We start from the raw sequence: 10,631 nt of genomic DNA, 5'->3' as shown, positions 1-10,631 counted from the left end.
TAAATGTTACTTAGCAACGGCGGGCCGAACTGCAGCTGAGAGGAAGTTGTAGTTGTTGCATAAGAGATGGAGGCTGGGGTTCGTTCTAACAGCCTAGAGCTGCCATGGTGCTGTACCTAACACAACTATTATGTGTAGAACACGTTTCTGACTGCAGAAATACTAAAAAGCTGCAATATATCACCAAACACACCACCTCCTGGGGCCGCACACCACACCTGACTTCTAGACTCCTGGGGTTAGTGTCTATGTATCCTGGGGTTAGTGTCTATGTATCCTGGGGTTAGTGTCTATGTATCCTGGGGGGTGTTGACACAGTCGGCGTGTTTGAAGTCGTCTAACTTCACATACAGTCGTCTAACACACATACAGACGAGCCTGTATGTGTGTCACCCCCCCCCCTCTGTGTGTCACCCCCCCCTCTGTGTGTCACCCCCCCCCCCCCCCTCTGTGTGTCACCCCCCCCTCCCCCCCCTCTGTGTGTCACCCCCCCCCCTCTCTGTATCCCTACCTAGCCTGTATGTCTGACTGTGAACTGTTCCCGATGTCACTGCTCTGTAGGGCTGGAACACACACACACACACGCACACACGCACACGCATGCACAGAGACACACGCACACACACACACACACACACACACACGCATGCACAGAGACACACACACACACACACACACACACACAAGGTAGAACCCCAGACTGCAGCAGGTCTCTAACACGTCCCCCGCTGCTGTGACAGCCTGTGTGTGTGTGTGTGTGTGTGTGTGTGTGTGTGTGTGTGTGTGTGTGTGTGTGTGTGTGTGTGTGTGTGTGAGCGTGTGTGAGCGTGTGTGTGACAGCAGATCACCTCAGAGAGGAGAGGAGGGTACATGTGTGTAAAGTGGGTCAGGAAATGAATACGATTAGTGTCCCAATTCTGTGTGTGTGTGTGTGTGTGTGTGTGTGTGTGTGTGTGTCGGGGGGTGGATCTTGTACTCTGGTGGCGTTGCCACCCTGGAAGCAAGGCTCCCTCCCTCCCTGGGGCGGTGGGGCTTTGGAGGGGGGGGGGGGGGGTGGAGTCGTGCCATGGCCCAGTTTCCTGTCCAAGCCAGACACTCCAGAGGGGAGATCTGCATTCTGCTCCAGAGGCGACTGGACAGAGACACACAGACACATTTTAAAGCAAGATTCATTTTTATTTTGTTTACTTTTTACAGTTTCAAAAGAATAAAAGACGAGAATAAAACAAGGAAAAAGGCCTTGTGCAAAAGTTTGGGAACCCTGTCAGCTAGTACTTTGTAACTCCTAACTAGAACAGCTTGCAAACGCTTCCTGTAGCCAGCTGAGTCTTTCAGTTCTTGTTTTGGGAATTCTTCCCCATTCTTCCTGGCAGAACACCTCTAGCTCAGAAATATTCTTCGGCCTTCTTGCATGCACGGCATGTTTGAGATCTCTCCACAGATCTTCAATAATATTCAAGTCTAGGGACTGTGATTGCCATTCCAAAACCTTCATCTGTCTTTCCTGGAGGTACTTCATGGTTGATTTTGAGGTATGCTTTGGGTCATTGTCTTGCTGGAATACCCAACCTCTGTTCAACTTCAATTTCTGGACTGACCTTCGAACATTAGCCTCTAGAATGTCTTAATATCCATTCTTCCTTCCACCCGCACAATATTGCCTGTGCCCCCAGCTGCTACACAACCCCAAAGCATAATGGATCCACCTCCATGTTTAACAGTTGGCAAGGTGTTCAAAATGCTTCACCATTTTTTCTACGAACATACCTTCTTTGGTTGTGGCCAAAAAGTTAATTTTTGGTTTCGTCAATCCAAAGCACATTGTTCCAATAGGCTTCAGGTAGCCAAGGTTTTCTTTTGCAAAGGAAAGGCTTCTTTCTGGCAACTCTGCCATGTACGTAGGTCTTTGTTGTTTAAGGTACGCTGTATTGTTGTCCTGTGAACAACTAGACCGGCGTCTGCTACTCTTTTTTGCAGCTCTTTTGGAGTGATGTGTGGGTTCTTCTGAGCATTTCTCACCAGATTTCGGGCCATTCTATCAGACATTTTTCTTGGTCTTTCAGATCTTGCCTTGACTTCAATTGTTCCATTTATTTTCCATTTTCTGATGATGTTTCTGACAGTGGAAATGGTAGTTTGAGAGTTTTTTGTAGCCTTCTTCTTGATGGTGGAAGTGAACTATCTTCATTCTGACATCCTTGGACAACTGTTTAGAGGAACCCATGGTTTTAACACAAGACACAACAGCCACCACAGTCAGAAGGCATGGAGTTACATCAGAATTTATAGTTCAACCCTGGAATTATATTCACCTGACTCATTGAAGCCCTAACGAGTAAATCACCGTGGTCTGGGCCTTAGTAATCCTCAAAGAATAATCCAAAAGGGTTCCCAAACTTTTGCACAGGGCCCTTTTCCTTTTCTATCATTAAAAAATTATAAGCAATCACAGAAAATAAAAAGAAACCTTGCTTTAAAATGTGCAGAAAGGTGTCATGTTTAACATTTAATTTAGTGTTCAGGTTTGCTTTCAATCACATGGAGATTAAGTGTCACAGACATTTAAACCAGGGGTGCCCAAAGTGTTGCACCCCACTGTATGTGTGTGTGTGTGTGTGTGTGTGTGTGTGTGTGTGTGTGTGTGTGTGACAGGACGTGTTCTCATGTGTGTCTCATGTGTCTCATGTGTCTCATGTGTGTCTCATGTGTGTCTCATGTGTCTCACGGTGTCTCATGTGTGTCTCATGGTGTCTCATGTGTCTCATGTGTGTCTCATGTGTGTCTCGTGTGTCTCATGTGTGTCTCATGTGTGTCTCATGTGTGTCTCATGTGTCTCTCATGTGTGTCTCATGTGTGTCTCATGTGTGTCTCATGTGTCTCTGTCCTCAGACGGTCCCTAAGCCCATCGCTCTGGAGCCGTGCTTCGGCAACAAGGCGGCTGTTCTCTCCATCTTTGTCCGGTTACCCAGAGGCACCGGCGGCATTCCTCCTCCAGGACAATCTGGTAAGATCTCTCCCTCCCCCTCCCTGTCTCCCTACCTCCCTGGTGCCCCCCCCCCCCCCCTCGCGGCCCCAAACAGCTGAGAGGGGGGTCAACGGGAGATTAGCTCTGATTAGCATCTGGGCTCATTTAAATGCTTTGATCCTGAACACTCTTTGTTTTTAGACTTTCGAAATATGTTAATGATCTCCGGTACGTAGCGTTAATGATCTCCAGGACGTAGCGTTCAACACTGAACCCTAACCCTAACCCGTCTGCTGCAGCCAGGAACAGGCCTCTCTTGTGATGCCAACATTCTTTTCAAGACAGCGCTCAGGCCAATCTGGCTTTAATCAGGAGACCTCCTCTCCCCTCCCCGTCTCCCTCCCTCCCTGGTGCCCCCCCCCTCTCCTCTCCCCTCCGGCGGCCATGTTGCTCTGCTTTGAATTCAAGAGATGCTTATTGCACAGTAATGTGCTGTACCCAGTGACCCCCAAAAACAAAGGGTGGTTAACTGTTCCTTCCTAGCCTGACTACTGAAAACTGCAGTTATTAAGCCTTTACTAAAAACAGAACGGCCTAAACCCATTTGTACTAAACAACTACAGACCCATATCAAACCTTTCCTGTACAGGAAAAAGTATTGAAATGGTTGCCCACAAACAACTTAGCAATTATTTGACCCTAAATTATCTCTTCGATTACATTCCATCAGGCACTGAAACGGCTCTTATTAACAGGGGTGCACATAACTTTTTGGGGCCAGTGCTCAGAGGAGCACCTAGGGATGCTGCTTGGTGCTCCCCGAGCTCACGAGTCACGACCCGTCCCACAGGATGGATAAAAAAGGGATACATGGATAACTTATATTAGCAAAACGACATTTATTCAAAAATAAGATGAACGAACAAATGATTGTGTGCAAAACAAAAGAAACAAATGAAAAATCAAATGACTGCTCTTTAAGCATGAAAGTCTGTCAGACTCCTTTAAACACAATGAAATCAACTGACATCTCTTTAAGCACTAACTGAATGTCTGTTCTTTAAATACAATGAAATCAACTGATATCTCTTTAAGCACTGCTCTGTTCTGTAAACACTGAAATCAACTTTCAACAAAAAGTTACAGCCTAAGCATTTACTTATGCTACAAGCTTAATCATCATCATCACTGCTCTCTTGACTGTTGTTAATACTGTCCTCAATTTCAACCATGGTAGAGGATGTTGTAGGCTATCACTTTAAATAGCTCATTATTTTGATTGTGCAACAAAGTCTTTTTTTTTTCTTCTAATATAATTCCCAACCATATTCCCTGGGTCAGGGGTCGAGGTGCGATAATGAAGCTGTAAAACAAACGTCTGAACGTTTGAAAGCTTCAGAGAAAAGAAACGTGAAGTGCCTTGGTGTTGTTTTTCCTTTTAGCGACGAGTCGTTCGGGACTGAATTTTCACGTGTCGGCGTGATAACCGTGCGATGCGCGATACGCGGAATGAAAGTACAAGTTACGATACTTTCCGAATGTTTTCGTGAGGGGAGTCGCCGTGGTCGTCGTCGGTGGGTACATTGTGGTCATGAAAGGATATGGTATTGGTATTAACGGGCAGTCAGCAGTTAGCAGTAGGAGTTTTGAGGAAGTCAATTCCTCTCCCAGCGCTTCCAGCTGTTGGTGCGCAAGAGCGCGTTCATGCCGCTGATCCTCCGCGCAACATGCATTTTGGCGACGCATGCGCACTGGCGCACCAGTTATGTGCACCCCTGCTTATTAAGGTCCTTAATGACATTCGTGTAAACACAGACTCTGGAAAAAACGTTCTAATAGAAAACCTCACTAAAAACCTGGGTAGGACTTTCGGGCACTGCCCTAAACTGGTTTAGATCCTACCTACAGGACAGAAGCTATTATGTCTCCATTGGCAACTTTGTAACTGACCAAATTAAAATGACATGTGGGGTTCCCCAAGGATCAATCCTCGGCCCCCTTCTATTCAATCTCTATATGCTTCTACAGGTGACATGGTGTCCTCATGGTGCTCTCTCTGTCCCCAGGTCTGGCGGTGGCCAGTGCGCTGGTGGACGTGTCTCAGCAGATGTGTCTGGGCTACAAGGAGAAGTCTGGAGGCCTGAGGAATCGCAAGCAGCAGCCCAGCGCACAGCCCTCCACCTGTATCTGACCCCCCCCTCTGACCCCCTCCCTACCCTGCCTGGTCCCCCCGCCCCCAGAGACAAACCCCCTCCCTGCCCCGCCCTGCCAGCAGGGATGCACGCTGGGACTGGAACTGCTTCTCCTGCTGATGAGGGGAGGGAGGGAGGGAGGGAGGGAGGGTGTGGGGAGGGGTGCCTGGTAGACTGCGCTCAGCAGGCTTCCCGAGGGAAAGCTGGACTCTACATGTCTGCGACATCTGGTGAGAGAAGAACAGACGTTGGTCCCGACAGCGGCTCGCTAACGTAGCCTCCTCGCTAGCTTAGAGGTAGCCTGCGGCGCTGCTAGAGGGAACCAGAGACTCTGCACCCCTCTCACCCTCACCCCCCCCAACCCTCACCCTCGCTCATGTTGTACTTAAGTTATTATTCTTTGTTTCACTGTGGACACATTTGTACACTACACCTCACCCTGTCCCCTGTCCCCTGTCCCTGTCCCCTGTCCCTGTCCCCTGTCCCCTGTGTGTGTGGTTCTGTTCTGATGGCTGGTGGTTCTGTTCTGATGGCTGGTGGTTCTGTTCTGATGGCTGGTGGTTGTCTTCTGATGGCTGATGGTTGTGTTCTGAGGCTGGTGTAGGGTTGTAGGGTTGTAGGGTTGTAGGGTCCAACAGCCTGTTCTGTCTTCCTTTCATGAGGACTTTGAGCCAGGAGGAGGAAAGCCCATCTACAGTCTGTGACATCTCTAATAGGCCTCTCTGTGTCTTTACTGTTCTCTCTCTCTCTCGGCTGCTGGCTCTGCTCTACTCACCCCTCCTCTCCTCCCCTCTCCTCTCCTCCCCTCTCCTCTCCTCCCCTCTCCTCCCCTCTCCTCTCCTCTCCTTTCCTCTCCTCTCCTCTCCTCTCCTCTCTCTGCTCCATCTTGTTGGCTGTGATGAGTCTGTTTGGGACCAGAGCAGAGCAGAGAGGAGAGGAGAGCCAGTCACCTGGCAGGATGAGAATCCCTTCCCTAATAATTACAGATGATTACTTTCCCTGCCGTAATGGGAGACCCCACACAGCCTCGGGGGCTGGCAGTTGGAAGCCCTGTTGGTATCTAATGATTCTCCATATAGATCTGCCGATCCTGACGAGGGTAATTAGGCTGATCTGCATGAGGAGGCGGGGGGGAGAGGGGGGGGGGGGGGCATTGGAATTGTATGAGGGATTGGAAAGGTTTTCGATGGTTGTCTAGGAGATCCATGGCCCCTAACTGCTGCTGTGTGTCCTGGCTGCACGTCCCTGGACGAGGGAGATCGCTCTGTGGCTCCGAGCCAAACCATGGCTGTCCAATTACCCTGAACAGCTACCATGTCTGTGTGTGTCTGTACGCCTATCGACCCTGAACAAGACACTCTAAGACACTCAGAGACACACTGAGACACTCTAAGACACACTGAGACACACTGAGACACACTGAGACACTGAGACACACAGAGACACTGAGACACACTGAGACACACTGAGACACACTGAGACACTCTGAGACACTCTGAGACACTCTGAGACACACTGAGACACACTGAGACACTCTGAGACACTCTGAGACACTCTGAGACACTCTGAGACACACTGAGACACTCTGAGACACACTGAGACACTCTGAGACACACTGAGACACACTGAGACACTCTGAGACACTCTGAGACACTCTGAGACACACTGAGACACACTGAGACACTCTGAGACACTCTGAGACACACTGAGACACACTGAGACACTCTGAGACACTCTGAGACACTCTTAATTAATTTAATTTTTAATTTTGCCATTTAGCAGACGCTTTTATCCAAAGCGACTTACAATTACGAATTACAGGGACATTCCCCCTGGAGTAACTGAGGGCTAAGTGCCTTACTCAAGGGCACACTAGTAGTGGTGTGGTTTCAGGCGGGATTTGAACTCACAACCTTCCGATCACAAGTCCAACTCACTATCCACTAGACCACCACTACCCCTACTCTGAGACACTGAGACACTCTGAGACACTCTGAGACACACTGAGACACACTGAGACAATTTGAGACACTCTAAGACACTCTGAGACACTCTAAAGAAACTCTAAAGAAAGTGCTACAGTGGAGTAGTACATAGTAGTACATAGCAGTACATAGCAGTACAAAGCAGTAGTACATGTAGCGTCTACACTACGTCACCTGTACAGTGAAGAGGTCAGGGGAAACGTCTGTTGTTCAGTATCGATTCCTCAGCTAAACGGACCCTCAGAGAGGCTGTTACTAGAGACGTGTTGGTCCTTCTCTGTTTTATCTCCTTTACCTGTCCACTGTCCTTATCTTAAACCACTGCCCCATTTCTCAACACATTACCTCCTTTTTTTTGTTAGAAAACAGCAGGAGGGGGAAAAGGCAGAATGAGAAATACACTACAAACATTAAAAAAAGAAAAGAAATGCCTAGCCTGTTTATAAAAAGAGGGCTGTTCGTTTGAAATGTGTGAATGTCAGAAGTAGTTTCTAGCCTGGCAGCAACTCCTGACTGGCAGGAACACCTGAGAGCAGGAGGCAGACAGCAGGAGAGGAACACCTGAGAGCAGGAAGCAGACAGCAGGAGAGGACGCTTGCCCTCTCTTACTCCCTCTGTTACCCCCTGGTCCTCTCTTACCCCCTCTGTTACCCCCTGGTCCTCTATTACCCCCTCTGTTTCCCCCTGGTCCTCTATTACCCCCTCTGTTACCCCCTGGTTCTCTCTTACCCCCTCTGTTACCCCCTGGTCCTCTATTACCCCCTCTGTTACCCCCTGGTCCTCTATTACCCCCTCTGTTACCCCCTGGCCCTCTCTTACCCAGGAAGTCCCAGTCCAAGTTATGGTTTTATTTCTGTTGTTGTTTTTTTAAGGTTATTTTTTCTGCGTGGGGCTGCCCCACTCATATGGTTCATTGTATTGGACAGAGTCAGTGAAGACAGACAGGAAAGTGAGGAGAAGAGGGCGTGTGTGTGCTCTGTAGACCACTGGACCTCCCCAGGCCACCGAGTTATGTCTTTTTTAAGATGTCTTCATTGTAACAGACTTCCATGACCTCCCAACAGCCTCTAACAGCCTCCAACAGCCTCTAACAGCCTCAGACCCACACACCTGATCTGAGATCATGACTATGAAGAGAACCAACAACAGTCTCTACTACAACTGATCTGTGATCAGCCTGTGAATATGATGATGCACTATGAATTGATTTCTGATAGATCCCCTGCCAGCTGTTGGAGATGTCTAATCTAGAAGCTTCTACAGGAAGGTTAGAGACCTCTGTCAGGAATGTACGGCAAGAATGACTGTTGTCAAAGGCTCAAATCTCTAACTTCCAACTTGAACTAACTAGTACTGAGTAGAGGGTTAGGGCTAGTTAACTAGTACTGAGTAGAGGGTTAGGGCTAGTTAACTAGTACTGAGTAGAGGGTTAGGGCTAGTTAAGAGGCAGGGGGGTCTGAGGTTCTCTACTCTGGTCAACGCATGATGCTCATATTCATCGCCTGGTGACACATTGGACCCCCCTCCCCCAAAATGGGTACCACACACACCCCTTCACCCCCCCTCACCCCCCCCCCCCCCCACTACCTGTACCTTGTGCCATCATACCTGAGGAGCTGGTCTCAGTCGACAGAGATGAGCAAACCCCTGAACCCTGAATCCTCTCTGTCTCTCTGTCTTTCTGTTTCTCTCCTCTCTCTCTGTGTCTCTCTCTATGTCTCTCTCTTTGTCTCTCTCTCCTCTCCCCTTCTCTCTACTCTCTGTTTCTCTGTCTTTCTCTGTTTCTCTCTCTGTCTCTCTCTCTCTGTTTCTCTCTCTGTCTCTCTCTCTGTCTCTCTCTCTGTCTCTCTCCTGTCTCTCTCCTCTCTCCTTCTCTCTACTCTCTGTCTCTATGTCTCTACTTCTCTCCTCTCTGTGTCTTGGTCGTTCTCTCTGTCTCTCTCCTCTCTGTCTCCCTCCTCTCTCCTTCTCTCTTCTCTGTCTCTCCCCTTCTCTCTCTATCTCTCCTTCTCTGTCTCTCTCCTTCTCTGTCTCTCTCCTTCTCTCTGTCTCTCTCCTTCTCTGTCTCTCTCCTTCTCTCTGTCTCTCTCCTTCTCTATGTCTCTCTCTCTCCTCTTTGTATAGCGGCATTGTAGATACTGAGGAAGTAGTTTGTTAATATGTATAATTTAGCAGCGATGCTGTGGTTTTTTTGTAAATAATGAGAAAGTATTGTGAATGATATATTTGTTGAATGGTTTTGAAAATCATGTATGGCAAAAAAAAGAGGCTTTTAACATGTGAGTACAGTGCATAGCATTTTGTATGTAAAGATGGCAAATGTAAAGATGAACAAGCTAAAATAGAAGCTGATGAAACTAGGTGTAAAACTGAGGATACTAGCTACTAGCTACTAGCTAACCCACCTTGTAATTACAAATGTACATAAAAGAATGGCAGAACATTTTTGTCTATAATTAAATGTAAAAATTCAGCTGCTGTCGTCTCCTTCTTCCTTCTCTTCCCTCTCTCCTCGTCAGAGCCGCAGCGGGGCTGTGTGTCGTAGCGTCTGACAGGATGTATTACTGTTCATCTGCGATATGGTGGCGTGGTGTTCTCCGCTGACTGTACACTGCCATAGCTCATAGCACACCTATAGCACAAGCTCCCCCCCCCCCCCTGTATATACACCTCAGCTCCTCCTAAGGCAGCTCTTATATGCAGATTACACATGATTAGGTATTGCCCTTTGATTTTATTCCTCTGACTAATATTACTGGTGGTCACTCTGACAGAGAGCGGCGCCTCCCGCGGCGCAGCGGCAGTCAGTAACGACGAGGCTGCGTTATTGTCAGCTTTGAAACTAATTAGCAGATAAAACGCCAGTTTACATCATCGCTGGCTGTTTTCAGGGGATTGTGTTTTTTGTGGCCGCCGCCGTCTTCTAAAAACAGTCAAATGTAATTACCTTCAGATAGCTTTGATGTGTTAGTTTTGCGTTCAGCTGTCATTCCTGTAAATGTCATCCTGGCCGACTGTAAATATGCTGAACAAAGGTTAGACAGCGAAATATAATTGTCAGATGTGCTGCGTTTGTGCTTTTGTCATCACAAAGATTTGGTTATTGTTTCTCGCTGACAGAATTAGACACAGAATGACGTCTGGTAAACAGAGGAGCGTGTTGGTCTGAGAGAAGCAGTGATTCCGTTAGTATTCATGCTCCCAGTTCCCTGTAGGCCTACCTGAGGCCTGGGGTTCAGCTGTCTTTAAGCAACTTAAGTAGGGGTCCTCTGCCTCCAGACAGCATTCTGGCTTCATGTTTAGCTTTTAAACCCGCAGTTGTGGTTGTGGTTGTTGTTTCCTGTGGCCCTGAACCCTAACCCTACCCTTTACTCTGAACCCTAACCCTACCCTTTACTCTGAACCCTAACCCTACCCTTTACTCTGAACCCTACCCTGTACTCTGAACCCTAACCCTACCCTCCTGTACTCTCAGTCTCAACCTTGTGA

The 10,631-nt window shown here is 48.1% G+C and overlaps 1 protein-coding gene across 1 annotated transcript in view; it reads left to right on the top strand.

The window, feature by feature from the left end:
- Nucleotides 1-5,156, top strand: part of atrn (attractin) — a gene marked incomplete at both ends in the record, with an annotated part of 85,765 nt that extends 80,609 nt beyond the window's left edge. Inside the window, 2 exon segments of the mRNA XM_080538806.1 lie at nucleotides 2,890-3,004; nucleotides 5,032-5,156. Of these exon segments, the coding sequence (XP_080394932.1) occupies nucleotides 2,890-3,004; nucleotides 5,032-5,156 (240 nt within the window).
- Nucleotides 5,157-10,631: the final 5,475 nt, after the last annotated feature.

Source organism: Nansenia antarctica, assembly GCF_963989245.1.
Source record: "Nansenia antarctica genome assembly, chromosome: 1".
Classification (NCBI taxonomy): Eukaryota; Metazoa; Chordata; class Actinopteri; order Argentiniformes; family Microstomatidae; genus Nansenia; species Nansenia antarctica.
The sequence above is the reverse complement of the archived record's forward strand: the minus strand, read 5'-3'. Positions and strand labels throughout refer to the sequence as shown.